The 22,338-nt window shown below is 45.3% G+C and overlaps 1 protein-coding gene and 1 long non-coding RNA gene across 14 annotated transcripts in view; one reads left to right on the forward strand and one right to left on the reverse strand.

Annotated features, from left to right (window-relative positions):
* Nucleotides 1-652: 652 nt before the first annotated feature.
* LOC107318815 (uncharacterized) lies at nt 653-19,794 on the reverse strand. Of its 8 annotated transcripts, XR_014934314.1 has the most exons (6): nt 19,656-19,794; nt 17,343-19,176; nt 17,046-17,180; nt 16,548-16,692; nt 12,273-12,340; nt 10,819-11,217 (listed from the first exon to the last, which is right to left on the reverse strand). It is a non-coding gene; the product is annotated as an uncharacterized LOC107318815 (long non-coding RNA). The 8 variants fall into 8 exon arrangements; XR_014934317.1 differs by lacking the exons at nt 10,819-11,217; nt 12,273-12,340 and adding an exon at nt 653-6,742; XR_014934313.1 differs by having other exon boundaries at nt 10,819-12,340; nt 17,046-17,151.
* Nucleotides 15,265-22,338, forward strand: part of ZFAND6 (zinc finger AN1-type containing 6) — a 30,618-nt gene continuing 23,544 nt past the window's right edge. Inside the window, exons 1-3 of one of the 6 annotated variants that reach the window (XM_085515401.1) lie at nt 15,265-15,347; nt 17,531-17,625; nt 19,148-19,309. Coding sequence is in view for 1 of the 6 variants with exons in the window: in XM_085515398.1 (XP_085371524.1) it covers nt 21,259-21,353 (95 nt within the window). In the remaining 5 variants the exon portion in view is untranslated. Of the gene's footprint in view, nt 15,348-17,530; nt 17,626-19,147; nt 19,310-19,716; nt 19,853-20,328; nt 21,354-22,338 lie in introns of those variants that run through there. The other 5 variants (XM_085515402.1, XM_085515399.1, XM_085515403.1 and 2 more) reach the window with 5 other exon arrangements.

A 22,338-nucleotide genomic window follows, 5' to 3' on the forward strand; every position in this document is an offset into this window, starting at 1 on the left:
GTTTCTCCAAAAGATTTGTTGATTCAGCAAACATTTTCAACTTCTGCCACAGCTTTGACCTTGAGAGAGCCATTAGCATCTGTGTGACTCACTTCCCCACTTCTAACATAGAGGAAATTAGAGAATTGCAGTCAGGTGGCTGCCTTTTGCCTGTATTTAGCAGCCTTTCCAGGAAGGTGGGTTGGGTTTGGTTGGCTGTGAGTTTGTAGGTATGTATCCAGCTGAGCTGAAGCAGGTAAGGGCTGACTCAGAGCTGTATCATTCTAGCTCTCTGCTTGCTGCGTGTGAATCAGGGCTCTAATATTTTTCTTCTGTTCTTTGTCTGAAGTCACTGATGCTGTTCAGTTGCCTCTCACTGAGATCTTGATCTCTGCTAAGCTTGTGCTATTTTTAATGGCATTGCCTAATGTTGTGTGCTGTAGGGTGAGGTGTTGGCCTGGTTGTCTGTATGGTTGTTTGTTTATTGGATCCCATTTTTCTCTTGTGTTTGCAGGTAGCAAATGAATCTTCCCTAAAGATGCCAGAGCTGCAGAACTCATAATTCTCCAGGTGTGTTTTAGAGAAGTTACCATAGTCTGAGAGCTGGCTGTGCAATCCAAAGGATGGTTTGGTGCCCTCTATCTCTTCCCATTACTTTGCTTTCGCAGTAAGCTTTGTTAGCTGTGAGATTGTTCTTGTGAAGCTGTTACTGGTGTCTGTGTCAATTTGTTTTCCTATGTGTTTATCTATGATATGAGGTCCTTGCTCCTGAGAACGCTCTTCCTTTTTAACTGTTGTATAGAAGCTACGCTTGTATAACTGGGAAATTGGTATAGAACAACTTATTTTTCAGTCTGTCCTCTGTTATTTGCTAATCACTTCTTCCAGAGAGTCACTTTGAGTGGGTTTCTATTCAGTCATGGGAAGATTCTTTACAGTGCTTAGTGTACTAAATTGACTTGTGTGGTTCTCCAAAGTAGTTTAAAATGGTAGATCTCATAAAAGGGTAAAATCCCATTTTTTAAGTGAAGAAATAGTTCTGTCAGTATGTAATGTTTTGCAAATGGAAAATTGGAAGTAATTGCAATAGCGATAAACCGCATTCATAGTTAATTAACTTGTAATCTAATAGAAGCTAATCTCTCTCAGATGGTAAAAGCACAACATGATTGCATGATGTAGCCCAGTTTTGTGTTACTGGCATCCAGCTGGATGCTCCACAAAGAAAATACTGAGGTTTATTGTATTGCCTTGCCAAGCAAGGCTGTCTGCATTAACTGTGGCCTCTGGTGAAATCAGTGGGAGTTCTAGGTAGGCTGGGGGTCTCTGGCTGTTATGTCTCTTTGAGAAACTGATGTTTTCATCCTAAAGCATCCACTCAAATGTTTTTCTTACGTTCTGCAGATTCAAGGCCTGGCCTTGCAGCTTCTCGCACACATGTTTTACTGTCAGTATGTCCTCCTGTGAGCAGGGAGGCAGGACCTGTAAAGGTGCTTTCTCCACCCTAAAAAAGATGTGAATATTTCCATTATCATTTCTGAGAAAACAGCAGAGCAACAAAGCCTGGAGCAGGGCTCAGGTTCAGCAGACCTCTTCCCTGACTTTTGGTAATGCTAACGAGATAGGAGTGCTGAGGCAAATGTTTACAGCCCCAATAATACACTGCAAATGGTGTTCTGCTGTGACAAGTGACTCAGTAAAAATGTCACTTCTAAGCTGCAGGATTATTGGCTCTCAGTGAGGCCAGACCAAATGCACAACGTTTACAAGCAAAAATACAAGATTTATATATTAGCCACCAGCCGTAAAAAGGGGTTGTACTCCCACTCTGCTGCCCTGAACCATGTGTTGTCGTCTCCCTCTAGCAGCGCTGCAGTTATGGCTTGGTCTTGTTTTGCTTCTGCTTTGCATTTACATCAACCGTGTTGCAACTGGGTGTGAATAAAGTCCAGATAGATTCCTTCTGATTAGTATTTATTTTTAAGAAGTGTGTACTTGAAACAGGCTGTCTGCTCTGCCCTATTTGCTAATACAAACCACAGAATTTCAATTAGTGCTTCCTTATGTATAGCTCATAATTTCCAGCTAAGGCAGCTCTGCTAGCCTGATGAATCCCCCACAGCTTTACAATTTTGTTGCTTTTAATGGTTTTGCAGAGCTCTAACAATGCAGAATGGGGGCTCTGATTCATGCATGCTGATGACTTGCAAGAACTGCTGTGGTTCCTATTCTCTCCCTTCTTCCATCCTGTCCCTACTGTGGAGTCAGCTCAGCTTCTTGTGAAGCAGAATCTGAACTGCTCCAGCTTGATAGATCAAGGTGGACAACATCAGTTTGATATCCTGGGTACAGGTGGTACTTGCATGTGCTTCTTTTTTCTTCTTGGAGCTGTCTGAATGCTGGTGCAGTGGGATTCAAGGCAGGAATGTTGTAATCCATCTTCCCACCTTGAGATACCTGTTGAGTGCTCCTTGAAAGCTTGTCTTCTGCTGCCAATGCCAGGGTATGTTTTGCAGCAGGTTCAGCTGTTACACACCAAGATGGAGCTCAGCACCTGCAGCACCTGCGTTGTTTGTCTATGTCTCTGCACTGTGTGTGTGTTAGAATGTGGTGCCAAGGTGTCTGTAACAGTTTACACAGACTAATGCTGAGGTCTCTCCCATCCCCACCCCTTAATGGAGTTTGGGGTTTTAGTGCCTTTTGATGTATTCAAACTAGGAAGGATGCTGAGTCAGTGCAGATGGACTTGTTATCGTGCATCAATTATTGCATCAGTCACTGTTGACTGTTAAGGAATTTGTACAAACATATTTTGAGGAGAGCAGTTGGGTTATCAGCTTACAAAGGGCTGATCAATACCAGTCAGTTCCTGTTATTATGTTGCTTTTAATTTGACACATTTGCTTTCTGTCATACAGCATCACAGGGTTTCTTCTGGTTAGAGGAACCTGAAGGAAGGGAGTATTGACTCTTGTCTGATTAAAATCTGTAAAGCTTTACCTTCACTTTGTCTACAACATCTCTGTATAGACAAAACAAACTACTGAAAAGACTATTAAGGCAATACCGTGTAGGGAGATCTTAGCACAGAGGTTTAGCTGTGCATGTCTGGCCACATTAATGGGAATCCCACTGCTAAAATCCCTGCACACCCTGCTAAATAATTTGCCTAATGATTTTGGTTAAGCACAGATAACAAGCACCGTCTGAAATAGCATCTGACACAATGGAAACCAGAGAGAAGATGCCTTGTTCCCAGGGCTGTGCACAAGGGGAGGAGGCTGAAGATAGAGATGATTTGGGATGTGAATGCTCTCCGTGATGGATACTTGTTTAAAAGGATGGTCTGGTCAGTGATCTTTCCTTGCTCTACTGTTCATTCATACAGTGGTGGGTTATATAGGTGACATGATGTGGTCAGTCTGTCAAGAACTATCTGCTCATAACTGAATATAGAAACATTGTGAATGTGAAAAATAACAAAATAGAGGAGTTTTTCACTTCTCCCTGTTTCTCTCTGATCTTCCCATCTTTTGACTATGTGTCACAGCTGTTTCTGGAGCAGAAGATAGAGCAGGCTGTGGGAATGCACTGATGATGCATCTCTAAGTCCAGTAGATAGCTATAGATCCTCCTACTACATTTAGCAAGGATTCATTGTGCGTTAAGTAGTCTGCTATATCTGCATTACAACTCAGACATCACAAAGTGCCTACGCCTCTCTGGCTGAAGGCTGCCTGTCATGCACCTTCCCACATGTTATCGCTTGTGTGGACTGCAGTGAGTAAAGCTGTTATGCTAAAGTCCTCCTAAGCCAAAGGGAGTTGGGCTTCACAAGTCACCAGGCTGCTTAGGGAGCTTTCTGCATAAAGTTCTGTGCTGTTAGAAGTGAAGTTTTCACTCCCTGAGTCACAGTCTTGTCCCTGGGTTCAGCTGAAAATGATGTGATGGTGGGGAACCTGCTGTTGGTGGAATGCCCGTCACTCTCAAGTGATGAAACTTGGTCCACAAACTACAACTCATGCAATTAGCTTGTGATATTGTTCTTTGCTTCATTACCTTCTGCGCTCATGTAACACTGCAGGATGGTCACCTTTCCTCCAGCTTAGCAGTAGTTACCTTTTATCAAAGAGCTTCCGCAGCACCGTGCTTCTCTTCAGGATGAACGATGTAATGTAAACGTAGAGGATTATTTAAAAACCCATTGTGAACATTTCTGGCATATTAGCCATAGTAATGGTCCGAGTGTTTTATTTGGCAGTAACCCAGTTCCTTTGTCAAGATACAATACCTGGTGCACGTCCTTGCAGCCTCATAAAATAGCAGGATGGTGAAATTATCAGGAGAAACAACGATGTGTTTTTATGTTGCTGGAAGTTATGGATGTGTAATAGAAGGGGGAGGTGAAGTTCTTGAGCTGGTGAGCATAAAGGTGAGGGTTTTATTGCAGCTGTAAGTTCTGAAGCATTTAATACACAATGATGTTTAGCTGCCCAGGCTGATTTTGTGTGTATGTGTGTACTGAAATAATGACAGTAAGTGTAAATCAGGTAATTTAGTAGCTGGGAAATCTAGCAAAGCACTGTTTTCTTTGAGATCACAGAGAAAAGGAAAACAATTCAAGTAGCTGCTATTTAGAAATTAAAAAGAAGGGCCTTCATAAGAGTACTAATGAAACATTGGCCTGAATTCATTCTTTGTATAGTTTATTAGAAATCTGAGGAGGTGTCAGCAGCTCTCCTCTTGTATTTGATCAACATAGTCACAATCCAACAATTATAACAAACCTTAGTTTGTATGAAACTTACTTTCTAAATCTAGAGCCTGTCAATTAATCTGCAACCATTTGGATGCAGTGTCTTGGACCTGAGGGTGAGGACTTTCAGGACCATCTCTGGAAAGATACTGTGAACTCCTCACCTTATCTACCATTGCTTCAGGTATGGAAGAGGTGCTCCATGGTTCTCAGTCACCTCACCCCAGCTATGCTGGATGAGGAGTCAGTGGGCTCTTAAACTGATCAAATCTGAGCTCCAAACCTGTTTCTGTTCATTTGCTCTCAGTAGAAACTGATCCCTTTATCCACAAGTGGCTCAGCTAATTAAGAAATGCATTAGGCATAGACCTAATTAGAGAAGCCTCAGAGTAACTTTGTGCTGAGGATGCATCATATCTGCTTGTTTCTGCAGCAGTGCTCATTCACGTTCTATGATCTTTGGACTTCTTTACTTCATAAATAGTGTCACCAGGGAAGAAAGTGTTATTCAACATGAGTAAATGTGACAGCATCTGTGTCTATAGTTAAGTCAAACCCACTCTGAAGTGAGAAGTGAAGAAGCCTAACCCTGCTCTGTGAGTCACTGGCAGAATCAGGACAAAAACAAGAATCTCTTGTTACCAGCTCTGCAATATAAACTCCCTGTTGTCCCAACCTTTTGTTAACGTAGTGATAATGCTTAGAGATTCAGCCTGTTTTTCTCAGGATAAACTTTCACCTATTTTTTTTTTGTTAGACAGGAATTCCTTTCCTCTCCTTGCTCTTCATTAACTTTCTCTGCCCTCATAAACACCAGGAGTGCTGGGCTCCAACTGCCTGGTGTGGGCATGAAGCTGCAAACGCTGGCAAATGCCAAATGTTTGTTGCCTACTGGGCTGCCCCCGGCCTCTCACCTGGGTAGGCATCCCCCCCCCTACAGCTCTTCCAGTTGTTTTCATGTTTTGTGGGATGCTGGAACCCAATATGAGCATATTAGAATGCTGTGAGTCAGGCCTCCTCGAAAAGTCATGCATGACTTAAAATCACAAGGATGATCAAAAACAATAAAATGCGTGTTTTCTATTTGCCTTTGGGCTTTCTAATGTTAAGGCACACCCACGAAGGCTGGAAACTCAGGGCACCTATATTTCATGAGCTATACACAATGCATTTTCTTCCTTTCTTTTCTACTTTTTGACTGAAGTGCTTGCAGTAAAATGACCAGAATGGCCAACGCTGGTGCTGTTGCTGAAAATACTTAATGAAACCAAATAAGTGATTTATCTTTTTCATCCGAAACATAGGATTTGATTTTCACAACAACAAAATAACTCCGTGTTTGGATGTACAGATCTACTTTAGGAAAACATAGTTTTTGCGAAGACTTTTGTTTTTTAGGTTGTGTCAGTGGGTTGGTGTTGGATGGAAGTAATAATAGAGCTGCTTGTCCCCCTGGGACTGTACCTTCAGCATGTGGCTGACTGTGCCATGGGTTTGACTTGGCATGTTCATCTCTTTTTGCCTTCCCTTGGCTTGGTGCAGTTAGGTTGGTCACGTTTTAAGAATCATAGAATGGTTTTGGTTGGAAGAGACCTTTAAGATCATCTATTTCCAAGCCCCCTGCTATGGGCAGGGACACCACTAGATCAGGTTCCTAATGTTCTCCTTCCAAGCTTTCTCTAATTTTTCTTCTCTTAATGAATTCTGAACCTTATGGCAAGATGCTAGAAAGGCTGAGCTTGGCATAACTCACCATTCAGACTAATCAACTGGCTGGCAGCCATGCTCTTGGATAAATGAGATGCTACAAAATGAGTGTGCAGCTCAGCCAGGTGGGTGAAAGACTTCATTCAAGTCCCCAAGAGTAAGCAATGCATTCCCTTGGGAACTTGCTGCTGTCCCTAACATCATCACTCTGTGCTTCCTGTGCCAGATGCAGTTCCTAGAGTTTAGAGCTTTTCCTATCCAAAAATGTGATGGTATCTGCCAAGACATTCAGTCCTCCCCCTGGAAAAAAAAATGATAAAAATAAGGGATGAGAAAACAAACTACATATGATGGATGTTAGTCATGTTGCTTATAGCGCTTTTGGCACACTCTCCACATGGGACTCCTCTACTTACATCCAGGATTTAGGATGAGTCAGACATCCTGTGTGTGTGTGTATGTTCTGTGGCTCATACATACATAGTGGGGACGTCTTGATGTCTCAGCCTGCTTTTACTTCCCTCTGTGCTGCAAGATGCCTGTAAATCTTAGGCAAAGAGTCCTTTTTCTCTGGCACGAGGTTGGCGGATGGAAAAACAGAGTGTGCCTACAGGGAACTTCATGTATGGAAACATCACTTCATTTGCAAATGGTGCCAAAATGTGGAGTTTTGCTGCGGGCCATGTATCTTGGTGGTGATTTTCTATATCTGTGCTCTGGAGTTGTGTTATCACCCATGAATTTCAACCAAACAAATTTTCCAGCTTCCACGTTTATAAAATAAAGCTGGTTTTGTATCATTTCCTGGAGTATCAAAATGTGTGATAAATAAGAACATACTGAATCTCTATTTTGGAAACCAACTGTGTGCCTTTGAACATTTTGTGGTGGTAACCTCATAATTTTCCCTTAACAGCTATGGCAGTGCTTGTGCAGTTTGGCTTGCAACACCTTCCATAACAACGAAATCAATGCCCTTAAACTTTGTTCTGTTTTTCCTTCTAGGCCTTGAGTCACTAACATGAGAGAGAACATGATATGTAAAGCAATTCAGGCATTGTAAGACCAAAAGATGGAATATATTTCCCTGGGAAGTAACATTTTGAGGTTCTTTCCACGTGTTTAAAAGGAATGGAAGCTTAAAGTCTGTTCTGGTTTCTTGCTTCTAGCAAAGTAATTCTTTCTTTCTTGAAAGCAGGAGGGTTGTTAGATACATGGATTCAGAAGACGAAAAAGCCTCTGAGCTCAAGTAACGTGTTGATGGGGAAAATGTTTGCCTGCCTTTAGCTGTAGTGCCTTGCTTCCTTGAGGCTGTTTTACTGCAGGCAAAACACAACAACATTGCAATGAATAAAATATTAAATACTGCTGAGGCTTTTATAAGGACGTTTTTATAGTTCTACCAGGTGCAGTGGCATCCTTTTAATTACCCTGACATGACAAAGAGCGCTGCAAAGCTGAAGTGTTGATTCTCTAGTGTACACAAGGCCATAAAAGTAGCAGCCAGGGAAGGGATCAGCTGCAGCTGGAAGGTTTGTGTCCGTGCACAGAACTGGTCAGTGTTATTCGTTCAGATCTGTCCTTAGTCATCATCCTGCCAGTGGGAGGAAATCATTCTAATGCAAATAAAACCCATCCATAAAAAGACAGCACTCGACTCAACCAGCAAAGGAATTCAAAGCACTGATGTCTTCTTAAATTCCATCACTCTCCAGTGCTTCCTATTGGGCCTTGTTTTTTTTAACATGCATGATGCAGTAAGGAGTAATGTGCCCAATGCTCCCTGTCATTGTCCATCTTTGTAGCTCGATTAAACCCCCATCATTCCACACCCCCGTGTGTCTGATAACATCTCTGCTTTATTAAGTGAGTAACGCTCATGCATAGTTACTCCTTGTTGTCAAGTCTTTGATAGCACCTGACCCCTTAGAAGTTTTACTCAAATATTTCCCCAGACATGAGCAGGTTCCCATTCCTCAGGAGCAGAATCAACCCTGATCCCACTGAAATACTTCTTACATGTGGTGCCAATGCAAATGATCAATTTTCCCACAGTGAAAATGCTTGCCCTTGTATTAACTCTGCTCCAAGTGTGCTAGGAAAAGCTCACTATATACTGTAGCAAGGTTATGCCTCTTTTGTCCCGTGAGATCTATTAATCACATGCTGTAAAGGGAGAGGTAACTTATGTTGTTAGATATGGGCTGATACACAAGTCTTCAAGGTTTATGGCTTTCTCTGTTTTGCTTATTGCTTTGCTTTCTCTGATTTACCTGTGACTTAATATTGATTCTGAACTTCACTGGAACGCTTTGTTATCAAATAAGCTTTTTGTTTTATGGCTGGTAATTCTCCCAGTTCCTCTCTTCTAAGAGCAAGGGCTCCAGCCCATCAGCTCCAGCACGTTTCACAGTGGTGCTTTCAATGATCAGTGCTTCCCCCTGTATATTTTGCTGGACGTTACCGATACCAGCATAAAAGTAGCATAAGAGGTTGTGTGTCTCATGCTACGGTACATGGCCCAGCATCTCAGCCCCAGCCAGTGCTGTAAGTGGGGCCATCTTGATTCTGAGCTGGATGACCATCCCTTCCTCCCAGCTGCTTACTGGTATTATTCTGGTTTCATAACCCAGGGCTTGGCACAGGCTGGGGACACAGATATTTATGGGGTAATTCTGACTGGTTTTACAGTCCACGCAGCTCATGGTGGCTAAGCTGGTAGCAGTGCCTGAGCTTCATTTAAAGGCAGCTTGAGTGCTTCTGTGTTGTTTAACAGCCACATCAATGGCTGTCAGGTAGATATAACTTAATGCTTGATGTTTTCAGCCATATAATTAGGTATGTCAGCGAATTAACAGCAGTATATTAGGCATAATCCATAGCGAGTGCTGGTGAACTTGATGTGGTGTATTTTTCTGTACTAGTAAGGACAAAAACAAGAAGTAAGGTGAATATTGTCAGGTTGATTCCCAAAAGTGCAATATAAGAGAGCAAAGCACAATGTAAAGTAGGTTTTATAAAGCAATATTTCTGAAAAATATGAAGTATTCGCACACTAAAACTTCCCCATGACTTCGGGATCTGCGCTGTGCTGCCTTACCCTCTTTCTGCAGGATTTGTTTGTTGTGGCAGCTCTGATAATTAGCTGTTTCCCAAAGGAAGGAAAATTTTGCAAGCCTGTGAAATGTCAGAACGTTGTCAATTGGCCATTACTGCGAAAATAAGACTGTAGCAGGAAGTCATTATGAAGACTGAGAGACTGAGGAGGAACGCGTGGCAAAACTATATCACAAACTTTAGAGATGGTTAGAAAAGGGATAAAATCTCCCCCATTTCTAAAGAGAAAGTTATGTCTGTGAATGATTGGCACAAGAAAAGCACCATGTCACCAAATTCAGTGCATACAAAACTTGTGCCAACACACAGTGTGACATACGTTTTGACCAGCGTGTCCATAGGAGGCAAAGGGGAAAATGTAAATGGGGCAGCAGTGATGCTATAGGATAGGCTGAGAGGATGTGTGTTTCTAATGGCCTGATTTTCCCCTTTATTTTCTGAGGGGAAAAGCAGAACTGGCTGGAAGGATGTGACGCAGTGCTCTGATGTCATAATCCCCCAGATTATCGGTAGGTCATAATCCCACTACCCAGCAGTAAACACTTTTCAGGGCAGCAGGGAAGGGGGAAGTTAGCAGCAGAGAGGGAGAAAGATGGGGGTAGAAAAAATAGTGGGAAAGAAAGTAGGAATCACAAATGGCTGAAGCTTCCCTTTGACTGCTGTACGTTAAGAAGCATTAGCTGAGCTGTCTGTAGGTAGTGTGAGTGTTCTTGGGAGTGTGATATTAAGACAAAGCTTCTTCTCATCTTTTGACTCATTCGTGATCCGAATCTTCAACCTTCTGCTCTGGACAAGCATCCAGCTGCTTTCTGTGTAACGCTGGTAAGTTGCTGGTATGTGTTTTAATTTGTTCTGTACGGTGCACAAGATGTTTAAAGGTAATAAAGGGAATCGGGCACCAGAATTTCTTCAGATCCAAGTAAATTAAACATTACATGAGCTGAACTAGATCTAGTTTTACAGAATGTAGCAGGGATAGGATAGGAACGAGGTGGGAAGGTCTCTAGTGTTCCCTGACTCTATGGTTGTGTCCTCACATGGGTTACAGCTGCAATATTTCAAGTCCACAGGCTTCTTTCCACCAGCACAGCAGCCATCCCCTTCACATTTGGTATCCCCTGCCAAAGTCTGAGGCAGCTCCAAGCTGATCATGACAAAATAGCTGGCTGTTACAGGACAAACTGCCTGTTCCAGGTGTCTTAAGGCTCCAGATTTTCTCAGGAAAAAGATGCAAATATCAAATGCATTCAAAACGTCTGTGAATGGAAATGCCCTGTTTTATTGCTTTCTCCAATAAAACATGTTGTTGTTCTTAAATCCAGCAAAATCTGACGACATTTTGACAGCAAAGATTAATTATTGCACTTAGGAGGCACTGATCAGCTCTGCTTTGCTGTAAAACTTTTTATTGGTTGCAAATTTCAAGTCATTCCAGCTATCCAATGCTGCTTTAGAATAAGACTTGAGGCATTATAATTTTACAAGAAGTGAGTAACAGCTCGGAGATCTTTGCAAAACAAATGGCTTCATTCTGAGCAATCAAAGCGCAGGTTTAGTTTCTCTAATGAGGTATTTCCATCAAGAAGCTGGAGAATACTGACACCAGATATTCCCTCTGTTGTCGTGGCAGATTTCTCTGGCACTGACAAATAGCCTGTCTGAAACAGCAAGGTCAGATGGACAGGAACAGAACAAACAAGACTGTCAGACCTGCCATAGGCTGGTGCTGTTGGCATTCCTGAGCAGGCAGGTAGATGGATGGACAGACATCTTTGTCATTGCTATCATCTACATCCTTGATGGCCATGTCAAACGTGCTGTTTGCTTTCCAGATGCCCCACTGTGGCCAAGCACCAAGGAAGGCTATTTGCACAGAGCAGGCCAGCCACTTCTTTGTCTATAAATCCAGAAGTCTAGTGACATGATTTACTAAGAGCTCCGCTATGTGTAGTGAAGGCAAACAAAAATTGCAAAAGCAAAAATTGGCCCAGCACAGCCCCGGGGATGCATTAGAAAATGCTGTTAGAACAGCAGGGTGAAAGTCAAGCCTATGGCAGAGGCCTTTGGGTTGAGAGGCTGCTGATTAGGGGAGGATTGAGGAGCACAGAGGCTCTCAATGAAGGTGGTGTTTGCTGTGCTAAGGACTAGACAAGTCCCTCCCTCAGAGGGCACTGCACAGAGAAAGCAAATGCAGGAGGGGAAAAAGCACAGAGGTACCAAATAGTTTGTGGAGTAGTTTGAGTAGTTACTTGTCAGCCAAGAATTGCCCACTGTTCTCTTGAATACCAGGACACACTAAGTGATCTCTTTAACGTGGATATTAAAAGCTTAACTAGGGAGTTGCTATGTCTTTAAAAGGCCCCAGCCTGGATTTCCAAACAAGACTATCTGGAAAGGAGGCTCCCAGATTTGTAATGATGTGGCAAAACGATCTGCCTCATTTTGGACAATGCAGAGCAGGCAGGGCTTTGTGCAGCATCTCCATCCTACAGTGTGTCCTGTTCAAGTAAGACACACAGCAGTCAGTTTGCTACAAGATCCCCGATGCAGCTCCAAGTGCCAGTAGGTGAGGTGGTGCTGTGATGGCAGACATGCTGCCCTGGATGCCTGGCAGTCAGGTGGGCTTTGCTGGGCATCCCACCTACCTGCTCAGTCCTACTCAACTGAGTAGGTTTGACCCTACAGGTTTGATCCATTCATGCTCACTCTCTACCTTTGTTTGCTCCTGTTGTTCTTTGTGACCATTCAGCTTTCCCCACTGCATGCTTTCTGCTCCCACACCTTGACAGAAACAAAAAGATAAAGCATTTTTTTCAGGGAGAGAATCTGATTGGGAAACCAGTGCACCAAGAATAAAAGCACAGCATTTAACTTCTTTTACATTATTAGATGGATTTTCTTATGACCACTGAATCACAGGTTGGATGAGTTAAGACTCCAGAATGCCATACAGAAATGATAAGGAATGGGATTTTCATTTCTGCATTTTTCTGGTGAGAAATAATCTCTGGGTTGTTTTGGAAAATGCACACAGAAAGATGGAAATCCTAATGTTGGCTTTATTTCTCTAATTTCTATCTGTGCATCTTTCTTGCAAACTATATCGCATCAGCACAGCAAATACCCTTTATGTAATATAAAAGTGAAATGCAGCATGAAGTATGCTGTGAGTTTTTGATGATAACATCATATAAACAGAAGCATGAGGGAATCTGAAAATCTTGGGCCAGTTTTGGCTCTTGGCTAAGCTACTGCAACCCCCTTGAAGTCAACAGCATTCTGGGCTTGCAAATACAAGCAGGATTTGGGCTCTTATTCTACAAAGCTCTGAATGTGTGCATTCAAAGAGAGAGCTGGCATTGCTGCTGATTCGAGGGCACTGCCAAAGGACTGTTGGGCCAAATTTTCAGAAGGCTTGGATAACAAACTCCAACTCATCCCATTAGTGAATGGAGTAGAACAGAGGTCAGAGTGACTATAGAGAGATATCCATCAAGATTAAGAAGGAAATCAAATCTCATTCAAGACTCAGCTGTTCACGAAAGTTTTGGGGTTATTTATTTTGGATTTATATAGGCTGTCTCTCAGGAGGCAGAGGCTGATTCCTCTCTCATTAACACCATGGTGAAATTCTCAGCAGTCTCAGGGGCTGCACGCTGGGACCCAAACAACTATTTTATAAGAACTGAAATGACGTTAAGGCTGAACACCTGATCCAAAGCCCACTGAACTGAAGAAGAGACTTTCTGTTTACCATCTCTGAATCTACCTCAAAATGAATACATGGCTAAGATTCCAAAGTTTTAGCGACAGAAGAAATAACAAGCTGCTATAGCAGAAGGATACGTAACAACAACCAAAGGAAAAGGTCCTATGTGCTGGTGGATAGATTAAATGTAAAGGGAAGAAGGGAGTAAAAATTAGCTGTTTTCTGATCCCTTCCAAGTCCAGGAGGTCCTTCTCTGCTTTTGATCACTTCCCTCTTACTTTGTTGGCCTATCAGTCTTGAGGTCAGTCTTCCCATGAGAAAATTGAGCTCTACTTCTTTAGTATATCTTCTACTTGCGGTTGCTCAAGACGTACATTCACTTATTAACCTGCATCCATTACTCCATCCCAATTATCTCAGTTATCTCAGCCACCTTTTTCATTACTTTTCTCTCTCAGCAATAGTTTGGCGACAGGCGCTTCTGCAGATGTGACTCTACATTCCCTATTTTCCACTTGTTTGCCTCTCTTGAGTTGTGGCATCTGACCACACCAAATACACCGATTTTGAGTGTTTCAAGAAATCCACTTGCCTCAGCATTACTGTGACTAAACCTTCTCATTCTGGCACATCAGAAAACGGACGAGCTTCATCCACAATTGAGCAAGATCACATCTGAACATTCTGCTACCCCCCCCCTCCTTCCACCCTTGACATTTGATGCCCTAACTTAACATTTGTTCCACCATGTGTTGCTGGTCAATAACTCCTGGCAGGAGGTATCCATCTCATTCACTGTCTGCATTTCCCTTTTTATTCTATGCCAGCTGTTGCGTTGGTTGCTCACAACTGCAGCAGAGTCAGCTGGCCTTTCCCTAAACAGTGCGTGCTCTATCCTTCTAGTAAGCCTCTATCTCTAACAGTGAGACAAAACCTGGCACAAATGAAGTAGTTTGAGATGAACCCAAGGGGTTTCATGTTTTCTCAATAAAAAGAAACTCTATAAAAGAGGTGACCACGGAGAGGCTTGGAGGAATGCGATCATTGCTCCCCACAGCTCCTTGTGATTCCTGCCAAGGCCATGAAAGCACTCCAAATAATGCTGTGGGGAATGCTGCGATACCCACATGCAATGCAGGTCATCTTCTGCTCGTGCAACCTGGCACTTGGAAGACGTATTGCATCAGCAAAGACAGCCAAGTGTGAATAATCTCTACCAAAATAGCTATAAAACTATGTTAGCATTTCCATGCTGGTCGCAGAAGCATTTTATTTTTTCTGCTGTTGATCCAAACTCAGATATTAAAAAACGAATATGATAGTAGTGAAGGGTCTTCTTGCCATTCAGTGCTTTGGCCAGGTTAATGGGTCTCACACAGTGAGCTCATACTGATGGAGCATCTCTTCTGGGACCATCTTTGTGCTGACACCCTGTGTCCTCCTGCAGTGCCAGGATTCCTCTGCTCTAAAGCACTGTTAAACATCCTGATAAGCAATAGCAATGTTTTGCCCATCTCCTGCCTTGCCCCGCTCCCTGGAGCTTCACAATAACCATATTTCTCCTCCCAGACTGTTCTCACCTGCTGCTCTGACCTCCCTCACAGCTCCCCCGCTCTCTGCCCACTGATAAAATTCCTCTTTTATTTCTTCTGCTTCTTCCCCCTGGAATCCTCCCCTCCTCCTACTAACAGCGAGCGGCTCATCGCCCTTCAATGTCACCCCACGCCCCCCCTGGCAGGTGTATAGCTCTGTGAGGCTGTAATGCAGGTGCAATACACGGAAAGCACTATCGTGTGACGTATCGCATGTCGCGACACAACCATTCCGCTCACAAGGGCACAACGCACGGGACGGGCCGCGGTCCCTTTAAACATCATCCTACAACTAAACACCTAAACATCATCACGTCGCCGCCGTCTCCTCGCTCTAATTAGCGCCGCCCCTTTCCTTCCAGCCCTTCATTCGGCGGCTCCGCCAATCACCGCCCGACCGCGTCACTCTCGGGGCGAGGAAACGAGGAGAAAGGAGAGAAAAAGTTTGGGGAAGAGCGAGCGGGCGGCGGTGAGACAGCGGCAGTAGGTGAGAACCGGGCTGCTTTGAGGTGTTGCCATGTTGCCCTGCTGTCCTGGGGGCTGTTTTTCTCCCTTTTTGGTTGTTCCTTCCTCCCCCGGGGCAGAGCTGTTTGTACGCGTGTCCTTGAGCGGCGGCCCGGAGCTCATAAGGGAGCTGCCCCCAGGCGGGTCGTGCTGCGCTGAGTCCGTTCCCTGCGTGGCTGTCCGGGCTTGTCCCGCACGTTGCACAAGAGTTACGGGGAGTTAAGAGCTCCTGTGGTTCTTATGAGGCTCTGTGCTATTCGCTGTGTGCTCTGTGTGTGCTATGGGGAAGGGTGCAGTGCTGTGCGCTGCCCTATGAACTTTGCGGTGGGGGTGGATGGATGAAAGCAGCTGCTCTTTTCCTCCTTCTCCTTCCAAGCAAGCGATTTGGCCTGATGTCATCTGCAATGATTCCTTTTGCAGAAGGCTGAGCCTCCCCTGAGCTGATAATAGCAGGACACGGGGAAATGGTTTTAAGTTAAAGAGGGAAGATTTAGGTTGGATGTTAGGGGGAAGCTCTTCACTAGGAGAGTGGTTAGGCCCTGGAACAGGCTGCCCAGGGAGGTTGTGGATGCCCCGTCCTTGGAGGTGTTCAAGACCAGGTTGGACGGGGCCCTGGGCAACCTGATCTAGTAACGGTGTATGTTTGGTGGCCCTGCCAGGCAGGGGGTTGGAACTACATGATCCTTGAGGTCCCTTCCAACCCGGGTCATTCTGTGATTCTGTGTGATTCTGAGCTGTTGATGATGGTAATTCAGCGACTGGGGGAAGCAAATATGTCGATTCCTTCCTTGCTCTATTTCCCGTGTCTGCTTTAACTCCTGTCAGTTTGCTCTTTGAGTTCTGCCCGGTTTGTTTATCTGCTGTTGCAGTACTTACACCTGTTCTTCCTATTAATTACTGCCCAGTCTCCAACAAGGGGCCTGGCTCTGGTCTCATCCCTAATATATTTGTTCTGGCCTAAATAACAGCGTGTTCCTGCTTGGTCTTTTGTTCCCTACGATACTGAGTATCAAAGTTGACACATCAGTGGCAGCACTCCTTGATTTTACTGCTTTCCTGTTAGCTCTTCAGCAGGGAAGGATTTCCTCTATCCCGTGTGTGCTTCTGAGGGTACCTCTTAAAATAGCTTTTGCCTTACAAAACAAGGAATCATTAAAATAATGACAGATTAAAATCAACTTACCTAATCACGCGTTGTTGACACGGATGACGAACTCTGTGTTTCATAATGCACCACGGAGAGAGTGATCTAAGAACGTAAGTTTACATTTCAGCTTCTTGTTGTTTCACTGTCTCGGATGGTGCATACAAAACCTTGTACAAATAGCCTGAAAGAGATAGTGGTAAGTTATCGGGAGAGCAGCACTGACATAAACTAGTGAAAAGTTGCTATGGTTACAGATAAAGGTAATCCCTGTTTCTGTGAGAGTGTGTCCTTCTGTAACAGCTGTATTAATCACTTTGATTTCAGAGGGGATTAGAAGTACCCAAACTCCTGGCTCCGTTTTCTTGCTGGCTAATAGTTGTGCAGCTACCTTTTAATTAAGTACTGAATAGACTTGGACTTGTGCTTAACATTTAAGCTGCAGAGAGTATTATGGCTTATATACAGATGCAGGTGGAGCGTGCTGAATTAAGCAGAAACTGGCTTTATTATTTGTTTTATCCACCCAAGAGTTACCTGTTGACAAGGAAAAATATCTTTCCAAACCCTTTTTGGATCCTTTCTCAGGTGCTCTTTGGAGAGAGATCTGTGGCATCTCATGCTGGAGCCCTCAGCTGTGTGTCTGCACAAGATGTAATTCCTTGTTCTGATCTTTAAAAAATACATATATTAAAGAAACTTAATAATAACAGCCTGGCAGCTGCTGGGTGATAGGGAACAGTTATGGTTGCACAGCTTGTACGTGAGGAGATAAGAGAGGAGCAAAAAGGAGAGAGAGGGAGAAACTTAAATAAATCAAAGCTGTTCACTTACCAGCTTATTCCCCACACAGAAGGAAGCAGTTGGAGTGGAGAGACTTCAATCGGTTCTCATGGTAGCTCACCTGTGGGTGATCTGAGACGGCTACTTGAACTGCAGGGCCTATGGCTGTACAGGCAACTACTGAGCCTGCTCTGGTGGAGGCCTGATATTTACCATATGCACCTCTCTGTTCTTTCCAGGTTCGGTTATTGCCGTGCAGTGGTGCATCGAGGATCAAAAGCAGCAACAGAAATCTCAGGAAGTTCTTGAAGATTACAGCAATCTCATCAGTCTGGTATGTTGTGCTCCCTGGGCTCCTGGGGTAGCAAGTTGCATTCTTCGTATGCACTGGCCTCCTTAGTTACTGCTTGGGATAGTGAAGTTTATAGGCCTTTGGCTTGCTACCAACAACATTATTCTCAGGAAGCAGTATGCTACCCAGAGCTATGGAACTTTGTATTGCTGGGGTAGTGCAGAAGATCACTTTCAGTGGTTGTTATTCATACCAGGGCAATGAACCTGCGCTCCAGAACCTTCCGTCAACATACACTCTGAACCTGTTTTCATGTTGCCTGTCCTGCCTTGTGTTTCCAGGCACTTTTGCAAGCTCTTTAAACTAAAACTGGGTTGGAAAGAAGCTGCCCCTGACTGACTCTATGCACAGCTATGGAGGTTTTACAATATCAACACATACTGTAACTGACACAATTGACAACAGGAGGGTGAAGTCCTCTTTTACAATTCAAGCTCAGTGTGTCAAAGCAGCACTTCTGCTTTGCTACTTATTAACCTGTACAAAATCCAGAAGTCCTGGATATTGGTGACCTGTGGAAAACAGGTGTAAATTGTGAATAGAGCTCCTGTGATTCAGTGATATGGGAACTGGATGGCAAGTAACTCTGTATGTAATCCCTCTGCAGCCATCACATGCGGCTTTTGATTACTACTATTCTGGTCTCCGAACTGGTGACTTAAATGAAAGGCTCTGGTCTTGATCTCTTGAACTGTCAAGTCCTCCAAACTTACTGTCTTCTGTATATTTAAGACTACAGAACAAATGGGCTTTTAGCCGCTCCATGATTACAATAGTCAAATGAGAGTCAGGTGCTCTCTTGTTGTCCTCAGAGCAAAGTTCAGTGGCAGCAAACTGAATCTCTTTTACACTGCTGTCAAAGCTTCCCTGTTCAGTGTCCTTGCAGCTGCAATCTGCTGGTTTATTTTTTCTTCATTGCTGCAGATACTGTAAGAGTAGCAAAGGTGGAACTTCAGCCTAGACCTTAAAATGATGTCTCTGCACTTCCTGTGTAGCATGTCTGTGTTTGGAGAGAAAATAGATTACTTGTGCTCAGAAACAGAGCTTATAGATCAGGCTTTTTAGTGATGAGTTTCACTAGATTTCAGCATGGGATATAACTAGAGTAGTGGGCAGTGCTGTTGGTAAGATGTGCAACTTCTGCTGTTGTTATTGTGGCCCAAAAGTTAATGTGCTCTAAATTGGAGCTTTCCAGGGTTGGTCACTGAGGTCATTGGAAGATGCTTTGCTGGTATGCTTTATTTGCATGAACTACTTGCTTGGTTTTCATTGCTTCGATAGCAGTAGTCAGAAGAGCTGTGTAAGTATGGCCTGCTGGTTGCCCTCAGGGTAACCTGAAGTCGTATGTAGGACTGGATTCAAGCGTAAGTGTTGACAGCTGACGCTTCCAGCTCAAATTTTAGCTTCTGTAGGGAAAGTTTTATGAATCTTATTGAAAGTAACTCCATTCTTGTCATGCTTTGCGCTCATTAACTGAACAACTGCTCAAACGGTTGCTTTCCAGGTCAGTTTGTTGCGGTGCGACAGATCAGCCTATAATATAAGGTAGCACGGAGCATATGTGACTGTTGGAAGGGGAATTAGATGTGTGCTCAGAAGGTGCTTGTGAAACAGCAACGTGCTGAGCTGTGCTGGACTTGGTTGCTGTATTTGGGGGGGATTTAAGGTGGGTATCTGTGCTGGGGGTGGGGGGAGGCATTGCCTGGGGGAGAGGTGGGAAGAAGCAGAAACAAGGATCAGCTTTTTCCCTGTACAACATCCCAACCCCAATGTGTTTCTGCAGGCAAGCTCGGTAACTTCATCTAGCATCAAGTTGATAGTTACCTAGAAATAAGCACTTGAAACAGCTTTATATAAGGCAACTTTAGTGAGGTAGGTATTGTGTAACTGCTGGTACTCGGTGGGCCCACCCCGTGCTTGCCGTGGAGCAAGGCTTGTTCTCCAATGGGATCTATCAGCGCTTGTGAAATGTTTGTTACGCTTCGTTTCGTTTTGACTCTTCCTGTACGTACCTTTGACGGGTTGGGATGACAGCGGCGCCGGGTTTTTGCTGAGCACGAAGCAGCTGTGCCGTATGGACACGCGTTGTGCAGTGAGAGCTGGAGCCGGGGGGAGGCTGAATAAGCACGAAAAGTTTTGGCAGCGCAGCACCTCGGGATGCAGCCGCTTCCTGCTGCGCCGTGCTGACTCACGCCTCGAACCGGGAGCGGTGTGTGGATCTGCTCTGTACGCGTATTTTTAGCCGTGTTACTAATCCGGGCGGCGTGCCGGCATCCCGGGGCAACTGCCGGGCCCCGAACCCACGGAGCCTGTCGTGTCGCACGGTGCCACGCGTGACCGTGGGGTCGGGGCTGGCTGCAGCAGCGACTCTCCGCGCTCCGGTACCGCTCGGCACCGTCACGCTGTTCGGAGGGGCGGCCCCGCGCCTCGCGTGGGGGCTCCGTTTGAACACGCGTGGGGCCGAGCCTCGAGGGGCGCTGCCCCTTTAAGAAGCCCAGGGTGCTCGGAGCGGGCCAGCCTAACCTGCTGGCAAGGAAAAGTTCTTTCTATAATGGATACGCGGTTCAGCCAATCTCCGAGTGTATCCCTGCCGGGGGAGGCGGTGCCTTCAAGCTTCGTTCAATAGCAATGATGTAGGCGGGGCGCCGCGGCCAGGCTGGGTTGCTCCGCAGCACAGCTCCAAGTGAAGTTAATCTGGGGTGAAGCGAGCAGCAATTGGTGCCGATCCTTGGTAGGCATTTTCCTTCTAATCGCGTCGCGTGGCCGCGCTTCGTCCCCCGTCCCCTCCCCCCCCCTCGGGGGCGTCGGAGTGCACGAGCGTGGGGCTCCTGTCCATTGTTTTGCTTCATAATGATGGCAGAACGCGAACATTTCTGCAGGGAAGCAGAACAAAAGGGCTCTTTAGGCAGGAAATAGGTGCCGGGCTCAAACTTGCCCGAGTTTCTTTTGTCGCCGGGCGCTTCGAAGGTCGAGCCGGGCCCCTCCGCAGGGAGGCGGTGAATGGGGAGAGATATGGGGGGCGATGCGCCGTGCCGGAGTTACACAATGTTCCGGCCGGGGAGCAGCTCGGGGTTTGGCCCCAAGTTGGCTGTTTGTGATGAGGTCGGAGCTAACGAGCCGTGACAGCTGCCATCGGATTATTCAACCATCGCGTTTTGCTCCGAGTCGTTTGTCTCCCGATTGTCCATTGTTCCGGCACGCACCGCCCGGCTGTGCTGCTGCTGCTGCTCTCGGCGAGAGGCATCACGTCGTGCAGCCCATAGAACAAAGATCGTACGGCTCCAATCGAAGCACGGCGGGGTTTACATCTGCTTTACCCAACAGCCGGGGCTGTCCGAGCCCTGATGGCACACACGGGCTCTTGCCCTTCCAGCCGCCTTCCCTTCGTGGCCAGAGCCCTGTGTCACCCGGTGTCAGCGGGTGTTTGCTTAGACGGGGATTATTTTTAGCCCCTTGTCCCAGACGTAGCGTTTTAAGGCCTTCCCGACGTTATTTTTAGCGATACTTTGTGCATCGGAGGGATGTGAAGGAGCAGGATGAGCCCAGCTTGCCAGGGTGGCATGGGACAGGGGAGGGAGGGGAGCAGGAAGTGGCAGCCAGGAAGTCGGGGCTCCTATGAGACGTGAATCGCCATCCTTATGGGCTTATAAACCCTTATGGGCTCTAAGTGCGTTGGATGAGGGCACATACAGAACAATGCTTCCAAAGGGGTGAGCTTATTTTCTTGCTTCCCTTAATATTTGTCTTTTTTTATTTCTTCTTTCTGTTTTCCTTTAACAAACCTGCTTGTCTGGACACAGCTCCTCCTGGGAGCTGGAAAGCAACACGCGTGGCCCTAATACCTGTTGAGCCTCAGTAAGGAGTTTGGTGGGATTTATCCGCCTAATCGAGATAAGAGAATGGCTGTGGAAAGCCGTAGTTGAACCCTGGACTGCGTGTAAACCCAAGTGTGGTTATTAAAGCGTCCCTCACGCTTTCGGTTTCACACTGAGCCCTTTTGCTTTCTCCCAAAGCAATGGGTACGGTTTGCCTTTTTGAAACTACATCAAAGCATCCTGACGTGGTTTCTACCTTGGAAATACTCCTATAGAACTGCATAGTAACTATACGTGCTCCAGGGCTGAGCCAGTTCTCTGGTCTAAAAGGAGGTAGTTTATAAGGGGTTATGTATGTTTGATGAGAATCATAAGGTATCCCAACTCAGAAGGGACCATTTGCGTGCTGTTAAATACTGTGTTTGGCCAAAGGCTGGTTTTGCTAAGAGTCAGAACAAGGCTGTGTCCATGTGGCAGTCTTTTGGTTTGTGGTGCTTGGTGTCTGAGGACCCATCCTTATCTGGTCCCTTCCACCTCTCAGCTTAGTTGGGAGACACATTATCTGGGATCGGTTTGCTGGGTTCATTCAGTGTAGAATTGAAGTGCTTGTCTCTCACTGAACGTGTACAGTTCTAATACAGGCTGTTTGTAGAAGGCAGATCTGCCCTGAAGGATCAACGTGCTGCTTTGCTGGCACAGCTGTACAGCTTCTGTATTTGGGCTGCAGCATTCAGAGCTGGGGCTGGACTTGTGCTGTTCCTGTGCTGATTGGTTGCTCCAGTGCTCCTTGTTCATAAAACCATAAAACCTTCCCTTGCACATGCTCCATCTGCACATCTTAAACCTTGTGAATGTGCTGTGGGATTTGTTCGTTGCTTGT

This window comes from Coturnix japonica, chromosome 14 (genome assembly GCF_054131305.1).
Source record: "Coturnix japonica strain WE chromosome 14, WE-NBRP24, whole genome shotgun sequence".
Taxonomy (NCBI): Eukaryota; Metazoa; Chordata; class Aves; order Galliformes; family Phasianidae; genus Coturnix; species Coturnix japonica.